At 39.3% G+C, this 17453-nt stretch overlaps 1 protein-coding gene and 1 long non-coding RNA gene across 20 annotated transcripts in view; one reads left to right on the top strand and one right to left on the bottom strand.

Annotated features, from left to right (window-relative positions):
* Positions 1 to 8036, top strand: part of LOC309371552 — a 34081-nt gene extending 26045 nt beyond the window's left edge. The window contains exon 3 of the long non-coding RNA XR_014169189.1: positions 7896 to 8036. This is a non-coding gene — a long non-coding RNA (uncharacterized lncRNA). The remainder of the gene's footprint in view (positions 1 to 7895) is intronic.
* Positions 1 to 17453, bottom strand: part of ADGRL2 (adhesion G protein-coupled receptor L2) — a 244508-nt gene that overhangs the window by 2099 nt on the left and 224956 nt on the right. For 4 of the 19 annotated variants that reach the window (XM_081914094.1, XM_081914083.1, XM_081914096.1 and 1 more), the window contains 8 exons: positions 13028 to 13119; positions 11903 to 11947; positions 11555 to 11581; positions 10754 to 10922; positions 7694 to 7822; positions 6454 to 6550; positions 2991 to 3119; positions 1959 to 1976 (listed from right to left, as the gene is read on the bottom strand). In XM_081914094.1, coding sequence (XP_081770220.1) covers positions 1959 to 1976; positions 2991 to 3119; positions 6454 to 6550; positions 7694 to 7822; positions 10754 to 10922; positions 11555 to 11581; positions 11903 to 11947; positions 13028 to 13119 — 706 coding nt within the window. Of the gene's footprint in view, positions 1 to 93; positions 147 to 1924; positions 1977 to 2674; positions 2757 to 2990; positions 3120 to 6453; positions 6551 to 7693; positions 7823 to 10753; positions 10923 to 11554; positions 11582 to 11902; positions 11948 to 13027; positions 13120 to 17453 lie in introns of those variants that run through there. The other 15 variants (XM_081914091.1, XM_081914092.1, XM_081914097.1 and 12 more) reach the window with 12 other exon arrangements.

Genomic DNA, 17453 nt, shown 5'->3' with positions numbered 1-17453 from the left:
GTTAAGCACAGACAGCCACCTCTCACACTAACAGGGATTGAGGCCCACAAGCACCATCCAACAACACGGAAGACAGCAGGTGGAATGACTCACTTTGGACAACTCACATCATGTCTGTCTGCTCAGGCTATCTGGCCTAAGAGTAGCTGATATATAAAAGAAAGTAAAATGATTTATTGTAACATGATGAAGAATTACTGAGCTTCTCAGCAACTTAGTCAGAGCAAGGGTTCAGCAAATTAGATTACTAGCAATAACAGCTCTCTTTTTTTCCCCAATATGATTTTTGTTTTGTTCATTTTTAATTTTTGGTTGCGTTTAATATTCTCTCTGCCAGCAACGGCGCCAGGCTTCAGGAGGTCAAAGTTCGCCTGCAGCTTGCATCAGTCACAGTGACAGCACTGAATGAACCAGCATAGTCTGTTAAAGAGTTAGGCCCACAGACATTATGGGCGTATGGAAGTCAAAAGCACAAATGTCAAGGGTTTCTCTAAGCATGGGTCACAGAAATTAACCAAAGAAGAGATATTAGCTGTGGAATGGGAGGAGATTATCAGCCAGGGCCGATATCTTTCAACTGCTGGAGAAATGGAGAAATTGGATACATCTGCGGGAAAGATGAAAAGAAGTTTTGGGAAGAAAAGGGGGGGGGCGCGACTGGAATTTTATGGCGACATGCTCTTTTTCTATACAAAGAAATTCCATTTTTCTGGAGACACAAAAGACATGTAAACTAAGACATCACAGTGCTTCCCAGGCAAAGAAGAAAAAGAAAGCTATGAAAGAAACTGAATGGCATGTGTCATGGATAAAGTTAGATGGTTTGTTAGTGAACTTTTAGAAGAATCGCTTTTAGACTTCTAGAACAATGTTTGGAGGAGGGGAAAATTAAGAAAGAATGAAATACTGTTGTTGGAATGGAGCTGACCACTGTGAGGCTGCTGCATCACATGCAAGGCTTGGAGTTGTTACAGAGAAATAAAATATTGTGTGTGCCTCTAAGAATGTTTCCTGTTTTACTTTCAGACTGCACTTAAAGCTGCAGCTTAAGCAAGAAAATTCAAGTTGCTTCTATAAAGATAGAAAGATTGGGTTGATGCCCAAAAGTGACTTTTCTTTGCTCAAAGAATACTTTTTTTTTTTAAAGTGGAATAACTGCAGCTAATCTTGTATTGTGTTGTTCTAGCCATCCATGCGTACTGAATTAGTGAAAAGGATAGCAGTTCTTTGAAAGCCTTTCTAGGCTTTGATTAAACAACTTTTGTAGCTGGGTATTTTCATATATGTTCCTAGATCTTTCTTGCAAAAGCTTTATCCATATGAAACATATGGCATTTATAAGAGAGAGGCAACACTTGGACCACATGCCGGCATTAATTTCCCCTCTGAAGGCATTCTCTCTCTCTTTCTCTCTTTTTAATAATCTAATACTTTATCCTCTATTAAAGAGATATTGAAGCATATTTAATAATCCAAAATGAATTTTCTATGATATACTGCAGAGTTAAGCACACTTGAATGTACTTCAACCAGTTTTAAAGAGGCAAGTTTAGTTGCCCGTGATCAGGTAATTCACTTGAAGTCTTTCATAGCCTGTAGCAAGATTACTGTGGGAATGTGGAAATGTTAAGTCAATTATTAAGCATTTCTGCTCAACTGTGCTCTGGTTTTAAGCAGCAAATTATTTCAGCATTGGATATCATAGGTTACCAATAGGGCTTGCTACAGACCTCTTGTGATTTGATTTTTGATATTTGATTGATTTTTTTTTTTAGATTGTTCTCCGAAAAGCAGTACACATGTACTGTTTGAGCGTGGAAATATTTCATTTGCAAATTGTGAACCACTTGCCCGCTGAGTCTACTTCATGACCGCTAGTTATATTTTAATTGTGCCCATTAAAAATCATGCTGAAAAAATTTACATTTGATAGGCAAAGTTAAGTTTTACTCCCATACTTGTCTCTCTGTAGGTTGCTAGAGGAAAGCATAAGGAAAGTAAGAAAACACGAGAATGAACATAGAAACTGCAGTTCAGTTTTAAAGAATAAGGAACTTTGACATGTAACAACAGCTTTTTATATATAGATATATAACAAAGTATAAAATTCTTAACACTATTTCAATTACATTCGAGGCTAGTATATTTGATGGCTTATTCCACTAATAATTAATAAAGATGCATTAATTTTTGAACTGGCTCAGAAGTTAAGAAAAGCAGTTGGATAGTATAGTATAACAAAGGTAGGGTTAGTAATAAAGCCTTGACATCCTGATGCTACCATGGCTGCCCGTAGTGCTGAATTAATGTACTGGCAACTAAATAATGCATCAGAGCAGTGTCAAGTTAGGAGACAGTTGCTCATAGCATAGCAGGAGGTACGCCCCATCCTAAGCACATAGTTGCTGGTGCAGCAAATACGTCTTAGGATCAGACTGTGCATCCCACATAAACAATGTTCTTCTAATTCTAGCCAAAGGGGGAATGGGGAGTTCCTATAAAGCTGCACTATACTATAGTTTGCCTCTAAATATGACTCCGGATTCAGTTTCCCACACCAGGACGATCCGGGTGTCAATATGCCTCTTTGTGCGTTTAATTGTCTGATCGACTCCGTAAGCAGATTGTTTCTCAGCAAGCTTCAGATTAATTTTATATTGCATAGACATGATACCTCTAAGTGATATATATCTTGAAGATGGGCTCTCGGACCATGGAGTGTCAGTCCTGTAATAGTATATTAAGATTTATGCCACCTGTGTTAAAAACATGGGAGGATTATTGGCAAATACTATTATGGCAAAGGCATTATCACTATAATATAGTGCAGTTTTACAAGCCTGGCGTTATCAGCAGTACTTCTCGACGGAGAGAGAGAAATATATGGACTGCAATTCTAGGTCTCTGGCCAAATTAACCGACGGAGGCTCTGAGCAAAATACCATCAAGAAACAAAAGCAAAAGCAACATATCCCAAAGTGTGGGCACACCTGGTGAGTTAAACACAGGAGCTGAAGGGGCATTACATACAACGGTTTCAGCGAGCAATGTGTTATAAGGATTGTTAGTGCCGTGTGGTCGAAGAAGAGGGTTTGTTAGTAGGTAATTGCCAGTCATTCCTAAAGCAAAGAAACAGAAAGAGAGACATCAGCTCCTTAATTTGATTCTGACAGTTCTAATAAAGTATATATATATTTTTTTTACAAAAATGTCATCATGAGTCGTGTATATCTTGTCAAATTTGATTCAGCCGAACATTTCTGAATGTATTTGAACTACTAATTTGAAGGACGAGAGGGAAAATGTAGTTAGATTTCAGTAATTCACAGGTGCTGGCCAAATCCCCAAAGTAAACACCTGCTAAGAATGACATTTGCTAATTTATACAAAATCACTGTTAAAACAAGAATAGCAATTAAACGCAAAGACCAATGTTCTACTTCAAGATGTTACAGCTTAATGTCTCTAACCTTAAGCATGGGTAATAGGCGCCGTAATAGAGAAATCAAAATTGTGTTAATTTAGAGCCACGCCGGTCAATCTCGGAAACCTACAGGGTTTATTACTAACTTAGCCGGGGGGGGGGGGGAGAGCAAGTGAAAAACAACCTCTTCAGCCAAAGGTAAGTGATGGCAAGCTGCATGAAGCCTTTCTTGTTATATGCAAAGGAGCGCATGCTTTAAGGGGAGGCATGGAGGGGGTGGGGGGGTTGGAGTTGAGGGCAAATCATTCATAAATTCTTACGGGAGAAACAGATTCATGCCGCAATGCTATCTGTTAGGATTTTTAAGTGAGTTATGTTTAAGTTATGTCTGTCCTCCCTGCAACAATAATCTTAAATGAACACACCGAAAGCTAGAGCAAACAGCTTATTTCTGCAATTTCAATCCCAATGCATCAACACTTTTTGCATATGCCCTCTAAAGAAGCAGAGAAAGTTTCTAAGCAATTTGTTAAAAACTAGGCATTTGAAAACCCATATTGATCTTGGGTATCTTAAATTAATACAGTTGTCAGGGGAGATGGAATTATAGTGCAGTCTTTGTGGGCCCAAATGCATCATATATACACAAGCAAGGCGAAAGTGCCGTTCCGTTGAGCAGTGTGACGGGGTAGGAGAGGTGGATGTTGTCTGAATATATTACATGTCCAGAATGAGATAGAGAGCAGCCAAAAAATTTACATACAAAATTTAAATTGATTAGGTTCTCATTGTGGCAATAGCAGCAGATATTACATTTTAAATATTAATGCCTTTATCACTACTCAAAATATTATTACTGTAGGTAGCAAAAATCCTGCAGTTCAGGGAATTGCTTTACTGACAGATTATGTTAATCTTATTTGGTGTTTGGTTTCATTTATTTGATTTTCACATTTTTTTAAAAAGATGCAATCTAAAGTGCAATTCAGATAATCTTCCCCTATGCTGTACATTGCAAACTTTACACCACATGGCAATTTCAGCTAATTACCATAATTCCCCACCTCTGTCTTAATTTCTGCGCTGTGGCGGAAAGACTAACGATTCTCTAACTCTAATGTGTTGGCTCTGAGAACTCAAAGGTCATGGTCTTTTTTATTATTATTAACTGAAAAATGCAGCACCGGCTACCTAGAAGTTCAGAGCACATTTCATGGGGAAAGTCCCAGTGCACAAAAACTCATGGAAATTAGTGGAAGCTTCCAAATGGGACTTGCTGTTTTCTCTTAAAGATTGTGCCCAACTAGCTAGCTCAATACAGCAGCCCCTAGAATTGCAAGGAAACTGGAGGAGATGCTGGCAGTACAACCAGTCAGACAATGGACTATTTTCTACTTCTTCCAACAAAAAGAAGTGCTATATGTTCTATTCACATGCCATTTAAAATAAAAATAAAAATCTGGCTTGGGGCCTATGCAGATGTTGCTTGCCAGGGATAAATGTCAGCCAGCAGCTATTCTACATCCATTTCCTATTTCTTTACGGAGAAAAAAGCATCTGAGCTTGGTTGTACCATGATTTTGAACAAAAAACATTCTGGCTCCTCTACCCCAACACCAATCCCTGAAGGAATGGAAACTTCCTATTGTGGCATCAGGGAGATACAGCATTCAGAAAAACGTGGTAACAGCCTAGATAAGAGGTTACTTCCTCTGGGAAGGGAGAGAGGGGGGCTTTAATTGGGTTGTTGTTTTCCTTGTTAAAATCACAGTGGTCCCCTAATCTAGCAGCATTTTCAGTTTGCTGGAAAATCTGGCTGTGGCCAAAGGGCTGATTGTTAGTTCAAAAAATCTGGACAATGCTAGGCTGGGGGAAGCAGATCTAGATTTATTCCAAAGGTGGATTTCCATATCTGTCCCACTTTCCCCACATTCCCTGCTTTGTTCAACTTTTGGCCTGGTGAAGAGTCTGAGAAATACGAAAGCTGGCTCACTATTTTCTGACATTTTAGTTGGTCCTAATAAAGGAACTGAAACATCCATCAAGACTCCAGACTCCTCATAGCTAACAACATCAACTGTGGATTTTGGAATTTTCTTGTGGATCAACATAGATTTATTGGGCTTTTTTCTTTTTTGTTATTACAAACCACCAGGAAAGACCTCCCTATAAACTCAATTTGGATTTTAACAAAATAGATAATACTGCAGGCTTTGGGTTGAGATGGGGGGTACAGAGTTGTACATTAGTATTTTTTGATAAAGTGTCTATTTATATATAAAGATTTGGATGAGAAGCTTTGGTTAGTTTACTGCTGGAGATGGCATGGGTAGCCTTCATAATCATTTAGTATACTTCTGTGAAGTCTTGAATGCCTGAGAACATTCAATCTGAGTTATAGTGATAAAACTGTGACCAGACATCTTAAGTCTGTTCTGCGGCTTCCCCTCCCTTCCTTCTTTTCAGGTTGTCATGTGGCAGACAAATGCTGTACATTATAGATATGATCAAAACTATACTGTGGGGGAAACCCTATTTGCAGATGTCTTTTGTATAGAGCTGATGTCAATTTGATTTCACAGGCAAAATGTCCGCATATGGAAATCTTATGCATTTACAATGTCACTGTGCTGGTATAGTTCTGTTTCAGTTTTAGACTACAAAGGTTAGCAAAAGTTTAAAATTATGTTCTTGCTTTTATGTTTAAATTATTGATGAGACTTATTTAAATACGATTTCCATGAATAAGAATGTCAGATTCAATCCTGAGCAAAGAGCATGAGGGAACTAAGTTTTAAATGTGTTCAAGACCGAGTTGAGCAATACTTTTATACATTTTGTGTGTTGGGGTGTGTGTGTGTGTGTGTGTGTGTGTGCTTCCATTCCAATGCTGAGATATTTAACCTACCTACCCCAGAGCACATCTGCTTATTTGATTTATTTACTGCAACCCAATTCTCCTAAATTCTTATTTGAAAAAAATACCGCCGAAAGAACAAAACTAGAGTGTGATGTGTCCAGCAACTGACCTTGATTAAGTGTTGAAGTGCTATTGATATCACCTGAGATAAAGGATGATTCAGATTGTTTTCTCACAGTGTCATTCCACATCCTCCTTATTCGGCTCTGTTAACGGAAGAAATAGGGCATAGTTGTCACATCTTACATGGCAACCTGGCACATTTAGCTACAATCCTACGGAAGCGTACCTTGGAGTAAGACCCAGTGAACACGGTGGGGCTTACTTGCAAGTCAGCATGCACAGAATTGCACTGTTAACCTACTTCTCTGTCATGCCTGCTGCGATGCATGTTCTTACGACCAAAGTATTGGAGAGGAGTATGGAACTGGTTGTGGTACGCTTGGCTTCAAACTAGTTTCTGGTTCTTTGGTGGACACTTAGGACATCAGTTGGTTCATGCTGCTGGGTATCTTTCTCTTCAGCCTGGGCACTTAGTGCTGGACAGTCTTGCGCCCAGGCTGAGTTGCAACTAGGGAAGTGATGCACTTAATTATTAAGACTGGAAAGTCATCTAATGCACGTTCTTTTAGCTGAGCTCTGGCATTAAAGTTTAGGAAGGTCTTCTGGAGCTGCAGCATTTTGATAAGGGAACTGGCCTAGGCTACATAAAGAAAAGTGAGGTTGAATGCATTTGATGGTTGCTGCTTTAGTTGCATTAAAAATAAATAAATTTAACAGAAAGCAAATGTTTGGACTTCTTTTTCAAAGGAAGGGTAACAATGTATTTATCTTTAGTGTCACTGATCAAACAGGCAGTCCAATCAGGCTACTATCTTTCTCTACATGTAGTATTATTATGCATATGGGAAAACTTCCTGAAAATGGTTATATTTACCTTTGTAAAATGGAAAGTCAGTTGTGAAACATGTAGTCTCCTGAACTGATTTATATTAAGCAGACTTAATGTCTCAGACTTACTGCTGACGATACATGCTATTTAAAATCACATCTCTTGGCCACTTTCTGGCCATAAGTAAGCTCTAACTCTGCTTATGGACCAATAAGAGAGTTTGTTGTTAATGTCTTCTTTAAAAAAAAAAAAAAAAAAACTACTATGAAGCTCAACCTTGAAGGAATGTTTAGAATCGGGCCCAGAATATATAAAAAAAGCATGCAATTGTCATCAAGGCTGTTATAATGAGAACACAATTAGTGCATCTGAATGGAACGCATCTCAGCGGGCTTTTTATAAGCAAGGTTAATTAAAAGATGCTGTCATTAAAAGGTTCTGTCAAAATGTTTGTTACCTGAGTGCCAGAGGAATAGCGAGCACTAGTTCTGGTAGTCGATGCCTTTACTGAACTGTGTGGGCTCTCTGTTGGCAATCCTCCACAGCAATACGAATGTCTGAAGCACTTGCCGTACTCCTTACGTACCTGTATGTTAACAACGATGCTCATAAATATTCATGCTTTCATTTTTAAATAATCTATTTCTGTATATTTCTAGCCTACCTGCTCCTGAGATCTGAGGCAGACAGCAAAGGTAAACAAGCCCTTCTGAAACAGGGCCATTTTTATGTTTCCAATACAATTAAGAAAAATGTATTAATTTTTTACAAAATTAAAAGCATGTCAGTGAAGCACAAAATCCTTGCCTCTCTTATGTCTTGCAATTATCCTTTCTCTAGATTACTTCCTAGCTGGGGAACTGCAGGTAGAAGGAAATCATAGACAAAATGTCCCCCATGATTCACATTCCAGTGTGGCTTCAAACCATGACCCGGTGGAGGTTGTGTCTCGACTGGCTCTCCCAGTACACGGCAAACAATTCCAGACGTACTCTGGTGTGACCACTTACGGCTTGAAGAGAGCCAGTCTGTGCCAAGCAGCTCTATTGGCTAACAAAGTGGAACGAGAGCAATGAAGACAGCTGGGCACCATAAGTTGTAGTGGCTTGGGAAATGGAACAGCAACTTCACCAGTGCAGCCAAGGTTTATGGGGAGCCCAACGGTGAGGTTACCATGGTGCAAATGCATCGGTGGAGCCAATCTGGTGCTCCCACTGGTGCATTTGCATCATGCCCACCTCACTCGCTCCTCCAAAGTAAACCTAGGAATGGGAGATTAGGTAAGTGCTGCCACCCCTGGGAGCTACACTGCTAATTTCAAGGATACATATTTGGGATTGAATTTATTTGGATGGCACAAAATAAAAGTTGTATTTCAATGTCTAGTGTGATTAAGTTCACAAAAATAAATAGCTAAGTGAATGATGCTAATACCCTCAGGGAAATAAGATTAATACTATGCATGTCAAGTCAGAAACAAGTCCAATTCAGTTTAAATGGCGCTTACTCTCAGGTTTATATAGGATTACAGCCTAAAAGATTTTAACGGCCTTAGAAATTTAGGCCAGGGATGAGAATGGGCATAGTATGGGTTTCCTATATAAGCTGCAAAATTGTGTGTCTGTCTGTCTCTGTGTGTGTGACCAGCGACTGTCACCGTCTTTTTAATTCCCCCGCCTCCCAAATACCACCCCCTGGGGCTGATTTTTGCCTAATGTCTATACTGCTGTGAATGTACATTATCTGTCAGTGCAGCACATTCCACTGTCATTATTTCTAAATTACAGCTTGTTCAAAACTGAAGGAAGTAACAGCACTATCATCTTGTCAGGACTAGAAACATAATAGTTTTCACTTTCACAATTCTATTTCTCTGTTCAATTTAGTGGCCAACTAGTAATAACAGAATAAAAAGAACACATTAGCTATGTATACAGAAGTAGAATGATATCCAGGGAAAGACACTGAAACTTTTTAAAGCTTAAACGGCAGCCTGAATGCTTCTTGCAGGTATGAAACATCTTGTGCGAAGGTTAAGCTTTTTCCACGCTCAACTGGCACTTAATATTGCTTCTGACTACCGCAACATAGTATAAAAACAATGCATAATTCGAGTAAGGAATAAAGGCAATTTGCCTTTTGATGTTATTTTTTAAAACAACAACAACATTGTTTTATAATACCCTACTCTAGGAAGCATTTGTATCTTGACTATTTTCATTTTAAAATGTTTCAAATATTCATTCCATTCCTCTAATTCAGAGGAAATACCTGCTGTCCTATTGGCAATTCCCTGTTTCATGACGCAAATCACTTTACCTGTATCATAGCAGCCACACTCAAACTGGAGGGTATACCAATTGTAAAAAATAATAATAATGAAATGCCAACTTCATTTCAAATACAAAAGGCTACTTCTGATTCAACTCTTATTAAACTAGCAGCCAATAATCAGCATGCCTTTTATCCAATGATCTCAAATTAATGAAATGTCCTATGAATCAGGGATCCCAATGTGTGAACAGTAATTTGATTTTCACAGTTCCCTTTAAAATGCTGATTATAAATAGTATTTTACCTATATCTAAGTGCAATCCTGCTCTTGGAGGATGGAAAGAAAAGAGCCCTCCTGGGGATCAACTTTTGCTAAAAGCTTCACCTCATAATGAACAATCTACCATCAGCCAGAAAAATCACAGATGAAAAGAAAGATGTGCTACAGGGGTTGATCAATGGCTAACAGTGCCTCCCCATCCACCAATACGTTTCAGGGGAGAGGAACTGCTGTTACCCTGTTTTAATAGTTAAACACAATATACTTATTTGTTCCATGCTGCATAACAGAGGCCATAAATGTTTGTTCAACAAAACCCATCCATTTTTAGAATGGTTTCTGATTCCATTTATCTATTTGTTTGCTTTCTTAAGCATGGGCATAGCCAGGCTTCATGTTAGTGGGGAAAACCTCTGTTAGTTAAGTATTTTTATTGATTTATTTGATTTGGGATGGCAGCTATGGCCATGTTCTTAAATGGTTTTTTGGCTTTTTTTAAAGATAGGCACATTTACATGTCTAGTTTTTGGCCCAACTTGCCTTGCAAGTCATTGGCGCTAAGATTAGTAAGAGGTTGCCTGGAAAATAGCCCCATTGATCTCATTTGAGATCTTCTTCGGAATAGACACATGTAGAATTCTGCTTTAATTCACCTACATTAAACATGGTAATGTGGAACTTACTGCATCCAGACAATCCCAATTATTGGCATGTGTTCACTTTCGTCTGTGACACTGCCACCTAGGGGGAGTATCGCAAGAATGTAGAAGAATGGGTAAAAGTATGGTAACCTAACAATCAGGACTTCTAACAACAATTTTGTTGGCAGCTGGATCACAAGTTAAACAACAGAGCACTACGTTCCACCTGTCTATGCACTATTTATATATAATGCCTTGTTTAAAAAGAGATACGGAAAATATTTTGGAGGTACAGAGGAAGTGTATATGTGCAATGACTCACTTTCTTTTGGAGTGCACAATGAAAGATGAAAATAAACATTCCTTGGAAAGAATTAAATACTGTGAAGAGGTATGCCATCACAATGGTCTCATCGTTGACATAAAGCAGTCCAAAAGACCATGTTAGGCCCAGAAGACACAGGAGAGCAAATGCACCTAGGGCCCAAGACCTGAAAAAGAAAAGCAATTTAAGTAACACTGCCGTTTTGTTTTTTTTAAAAAAATGCACATTGCAAAATTGCATATTAAAAGTTTACTTGCTGCAATTTATTTTTACTAGGTTTTTAGTCATATATAATTATAAATTATTGGCTTTAACCTTTTATCTATTATAGGAAGAGCAATTCCGTTTTAGTTTCCAATGAAAACAGCAGCGGTAGTTATTTTAAAATGCAATGCTCTAGTACCAGGTCCAGAAACCCCTTTGCTTTATCTGTATGTATGCGTGTATATTTGGAGATCTGAAAGTCTCTTTTAACCACTAATGGATGCCCATATTTTAACAATTGTGCTTGCATCTGACACACACATACACAAATAACACAAATACACAAAAGTTAAATGGCAGATCAAAAGCTGATAACCTAAAGTTTGAAGACTCTGCTAAACTAGGTAGTCTAACTTTCATATGAAAGTGCCTTACTGAAATGTGACAAATATATGGATTTAATCACAAAAAAAGGTCTTTGAAGGATATTTTGTCATGAATAGTTTCGGGGGGGAAAGAAATTGCAGAGGACAGCACAGAATGAAGGGGAAAGGGGTTTATTCAGTGCATTCCACATCTAACTAATGATCTTACTTGATAAATGGCTTATTATCTTCATAGCTAGAAAGCATTATAAGCAGAAAAGAGAAACAAAATCATTAGACAGAATTTAAATTGAAATTAATAAGAAAGCATTTTTAGTAATTTTATACAAAAATTAGTTAAAATTAGAAAATTCAAAGTGCAGACACAAGCAGTTTAAAATAATAAAAAGCATATAATAGTTGGAAATAGTTTAGCAAATTAGATTATCTCCAAAGTTGTTAATTAAAATTACGGACAATCCAGAAAATTGTCCATATTTGTAAAGTTTTGTTTTTTTAAAAAAATAAAAATTAAAAAGTCATGCTTTAAATTTGTTAATGTAGGGTTCTATCTTACCCAGGTAAGTCCGTATTATAGTAGCCATCACAAACACGGTAATTACTGGTGTGGATGAGAAGACAGAAAGAGGAAGAAAAGGAAGAAAAGAGAGGTGCTAAAGATTAGCTCTCTCTCTTAACATGCAACATGCAATGAAGCTGATATTGTGACCTATCTAAGCAACTTCTAGTTTGTAATGCTAGCTTTGTTGCAAATCTGTCCTTGCCATATTCTGCATTCAAAGACAATTCAAGAGCCCACTACTAAGCACATTTCACTTGGGAGCACCAATGACGTCAGTGGATCTGACCTCCAAGTAAGAGTGCTTATGATTAGGGGGGAAAGTCCTGTCCCTCTTAAGTCTGGCAAAACAATTCCAGTCTAAATATAGAATAATCTAAAGCAGGGGTAGGCAATGTAAGTCCAAAGTGTTTATCCCACCCAACCAAACCAAAAGCTTCCCTCCCAGAAATCTGTTCCTTCCCTTTACCCACATAATGGATGCTTGGGCTGGTATTGGACAGTGGAATCTTATCTTGCCTACCTCTGACCTAAAGCATGATCCACCACTGTAAGATTCTCATTAAGAATATTAAGCCATTGCTCTACTTTCAAGAAAGGGAATATTGTGATTCTTGTGTAGTCACAGGATAAAAGTAAATATTTGTTAAATTTGCATGAAAAGCAACAGATAATCTTCAAGATAACAAAAGAAGTAGAAGCAAATTCTCTTAGGGGAGTGGGATTATGAATGGGGAAACTGCTGAGAATCACTAGCATCTGAAAATAATTTAACGAAACATACTCAGCAGAACAACACCAGCCATGCAAAGGGGAACATTGTTTGGAAGCTGCATTTTAAATGCAAATGAACTTGCTACATTGCTGAGGAATCTCCGTGAATGCACCAAAACAAATTCTTGGCCATTGTTCCAAGCAGAAGTTATTTAATTTCAAGCGTTGCCTGTATCATTATAGCAACAAATATGACGAGAGCAGGATTGGTGCTGTTTACTTCTAATTGACATCTGTGGGTGCTGGGAAACAAAGCATTGTGTTGCTAATGGAAAGGGGGAGCTTTCAATCAGTTGGAACAATCAGAAAAAATAATCACAGTTCTTGATTCAAACACAAAGCACTTACTTAATGTTTTCCAACCTGCTAGAGTCTGGTTTCAAAGTGTTTGAGTGCTTCACCATTTTGTACAGTGTGATCACCAGGAAGATAATATTCAGCTGTCAAAACAGATAGCAATGAAATTAAATTACTTCAAGTAACAAGTTAAGTAATGATGATGCTCTAGACTAAACAAAAAAAGTAAAAAAAAGTGGTTATTTTCCAAATTATTCTGGAGCTGGTGACAGAACAGTCTGCACAAAGTGGCTGCAAAGAAAGATTAGATCAAGAATGGCCAAAGCCCAGCCACTCTCACTCAGTGCACATCTTGTAATATTGTTCATTTTGGTTTGACGTTTTGGTTTGAGTTTATTTGTGCTTCATACTGCCTAATGTTAAACATTCCTGTGCAAAAGAACGTTAGGAAACATATTTCAATGTCTTTTTAAATGTACACCGAAGATGCTTCATGTGTCCGTCTAAAAAATTAAAGTGTGAATACTGGCCACTGCTCCATGTTGAGTCTGCACTTGGTGGTGACAAGGTAAGCCATTGCCTAGTTTATGAAATGGCCCTTCAAGTTGGGAGTCCTGAACCCAAGTCTCCTACTCAGGGCAGCAGTTCTCCTCTAAGTTTAGTGCTTTGTGGATGAGCCAGAATGAGCACTGCGTTGGACTTGTGCAACTGCGCACGCCTGCAATGCTGCCAGCAGAACAATGTTGAAAGGGTCTAGTTTCAATTTTGAAGAATCCTGGTGTGCCTTTATGTTTCAGCCAGGGATCCTGTTTTAAAACAAACTCTTCTGTCACGGCACTGTCAGGCAAGGAATGTCAAAACTACACCTACAAGTTAGGAAAATGTGTGTATCGGTCTTGCATTTCTCAGCTACTCCTAGGAGTGCACCCAATGAGGTAGTTGCAGCAACAGAGAGGCCCCACTCATAGGGTTGCCATATTTCAAAAAGTAGGAAGTTAGGAAGACACCCACCCACACCCCACTCACCCACACCCCACAAATCCAGACGTATGGCAGCCCTACCTGCTCACCAGTGTTCAGCCTGGCCTTGACAGCTTAACAATTCATGGTCTGAAATTGGCTACATTGGAAACTTAGCAGAGCTTGTTTTAAACCAGATCCCCTGGTTTGAACTTAACAACCAACCAGGCTTCCTCCTTGCCATGTGAGAGAAGGAGAAGGAAGGAGGGGAGAACGCGGTCAGATGTTTTGCTTGGGTTCATTCCAACTCAATCATATAGCACTGAACTAAGCATTACATATGAATGAGCCCTGTATGTGGATTCTTTACATGCCTGTGATATAAATAATGTGTAATAAAACAAGGAAATTCTGAACTAGCCAGGTTTTGAATAAGCCATTATAGATCAAGAGAATAGAAACTCAAGGTGAAATTAATCTGGTTCACATTAACAAACTCATCTCAAATGCTGCTGCTGTTATTATCACGGAGAAAGAACAATTGATTATAGTAAGCATGGGACACCCAAAGCAAAATAATAATTTCGGCATGTTTTTTTTTTAAAAAAATATTTTTTATTGAGTTTTCACATTTTATAGACATACACACACACAAACACAAAACACAAAACAAAACATATATAATGTTCATTACCCTCTTTCCTTGACTTCCCCACATCTCTCCTTCCCCCATTCCAATTTCAATAGTTAATTCAGCAAGTTATTTCCTCTTCTCTCTATTATATTTTTATCCTCTGTTCTTAATATTTAACATCTCTTGTTGGGCTCAAGTTTACTTATCCTGTTTTTACACATTAGCTCCTTTCTCTAAGGTCGTCCTACCCTCTCTCCCACGAAATCCTCCCTTTTTATTAAACAATCCATATCAAAATTAAAAAGAACAAAAATCATAAATTTTTACTATTCTACTCTCCCCCTCCCTCCCTGGCCCGGTTTCTGTCCCTTCCCATATCACTATTCTAAAAGAACAGTCTCAGCCCGGATTTCTCACATCCGAGGCTCTCAAGCCCCAGTTAGTCTTTCTCCATCTGTTTTGTTGCTTATTGGCCTTCAGTTCTCGAAGGAGTTGTGTCCCAAGTTCCATCTTCTTTCTTTCCACCAAAGTCAGTAGCAATTGCTGCCAAGGATCTGCCAATCTCCCATGTTCAATCTTAAAGAAAAGGTCCCAATCATGCTTGTTCTTTCTTTCCACCGAATCAGTCAATAGCAATTGCTGCCATGGATCTGCCAGTCTCCCATATTCGAACTTGAGGAAGAAGTCCCAATCATGTTTATTTGTTTTTTTGTATTTCAGTATTCCAGATATTCCAGGGGCTTCTTCCTTTGTCCTTCTCTCCTTTTGCAGATTTACGGTCCACTGGTCCTCTTCTTCAGTTCCTTTGTTTCCTAAAGCTGCAGACTTTTGGTTGGTGCTTTCCATCTGAACATCCTCTCCTTCTTCTTCTTCTTCTTTTCCCCCCATTTCCAAAGCTGTCTCTTCTTTTCCGGCTGCCAGGTTTTTTTCCAACTTTGTATTGTCAGCAGAGTTGCTCAATTTCAGATTCAAGGTCACAAGTTGTTTGCTCATATCTGCAGTCTGCTCTTGTAAAGTTCCCACGAGAAAAAACATCCTTTCTATCTCTGCCCATAATTTTCCTTCTGCAGCCATTGCAGTATCCTTTGTTCCCTCCAGGGGGATTGCCAGTCTAATAGTTCTTTTCCAGCAATTCGTTACTTTGTTGTTCAAAATACTTTGTTTCCAATCAGTTCAGATACAATATGTCACCTTTAATCCAAAGAGAAATTTCTAAATATCACAGTTCCAGCCTCTAATCGTCCGTTTAACAGCTCTTTTGACAGCTGTCAAACTTTCTCTTTTTTTCCTCAGGCTCACACGCAGGACACTCCCGGGTCCAGAATGGGGGGGGGATTACACAAAAGCTTCTAATATTCCTCTTTCCTCTCCAGCACAATAACTTTTAATCCATTTCGTGCAAGTTGTTTTTCTAAACACAAAAGTCTTTCCACCTTAGTGCTCCTCTCCTTGCTTGAATCTTTTTGTGGGGGGGGGGAGTGTGGACTTCCTTTTAGCACATCCCCCGGTCGTACTCCAATCAAAGGTAAAATTTTAGTGTCGAATTTTCATTTTACTCACGGGTTCTTTGTTTCAGTCCAAATTTCAGGAAGGAAGACAGCGCTCTCCAGCCATGGCTCGCGGCTTCGCTCCGCCGAGGTAGCGATGGACTCTCAGCACCGCGCCGCACCCCAGTCCACTCCGCAGCCTTTAAAAAGGCTCTTCGCGGGTCGGGGAGGGCGTTTAAGGTGCCCACCGAGTCACCAAGTCCGCAGGCTTCAGCGCCTGCGGTTTTTGAGGGTCCCCGTGTCGCCGGCACGGCAAGACCCGTCCTCTGCGGAGCCGATTCCCTCCGGAGCTCGGAGGGAATCCGCCATTACCGGATCGCGCTATCCCGGAAGTCCAATAATTTCGGCATGTTAATGACCTTGTTTACATATGAACTACTTGACAATAAACTACAACCAATACTGGGAGTTAAACTGAAGCCAGTTTGATCCCCTGTTGCAACTGCAGGAATTAGCAATGACTCAAAGACTGCCCTTTCCACTTCCCTGTAAAGCCATAGTGTAAATAATGCATTTATTTTGTACTCTATAGCAACCAGGCAGCTCACAATGCTTTCTTTTTTTGTCCTTGCTGTTTTGCTGTGTATTCTTCCTAGCAGAATTGGCTATCTTTTCTCCCTTGCAAAATGGCTGCACCCTTACACAGACAGTAACGCACATCTTTTATGTGCATTGTTATATTAACTAAGCATTCTATCAGAGGAAGGAACAGTGAGGCCATCGTCCTGTAGTTTCTATACCCAAGCCTTCTACACTCTGGGTTATACAAACTGGCTGCCTGCTTTAACTGGAGTGGACACTGTTTGGTTCTGGCAAAAGGTGTTATGATTTCAGGCTGCTTCTGATTCTGTATTTTGGCTGCCTTGTAATCCAAAATCCTGCTGATGCCACTGTGGCTGCAGGGATCAGCTGCTGTCCTCCTAACCAGTGAGTCACAGATGCTTCTGAGACACAAATATCTCTTCCAGCAAGCATGCTCGTGCACTGGGGGTGGGGGTGGAACGGTTTCTGTGATAGCATCACAGCACCCCTGAAGTCACTATAAATTGCCTGGCTGTGACCAGTGTTGGTGCAAGATTTCCATGGATACTGTGGATGTGGTTGTCCATGCTGCTATGCTAATATCTCTTGTTTCTGCTGGCATAGCTTTGCTTTCTACTTTGCTACTAGAGTGTTCAGGATCATGACTTCTTTACTCATGTTTAGTGCTGGAATAGTGGCCCTAATTGGGCCTTTAAGCCATATGCTACTTCCAACTGGATTCCTCACTGGCAGGAGTTGAGGATTGCCATAGATGCTATAACATCAGCCAGATCCCTGTGGGTATCCGCTGTGG

The sequence above is a fragment of the Podarcis melisellensis genome (genome assembly GCF_964234715.1).
Source record: "Podarcis melisellensis genome assembly, chromosome: 6".
Classification (NCBI taxonomy): Eukaryota; Metazoa; Chordata; class Lepidosauria; order Squamata; family Lacertidae; genus Podarcis; species Podarcis melisellensis.
Note: the sequence above shows the minus strand (reverse complement) of the source record. Positions and strands in the feature narration are given on the sequence as shown.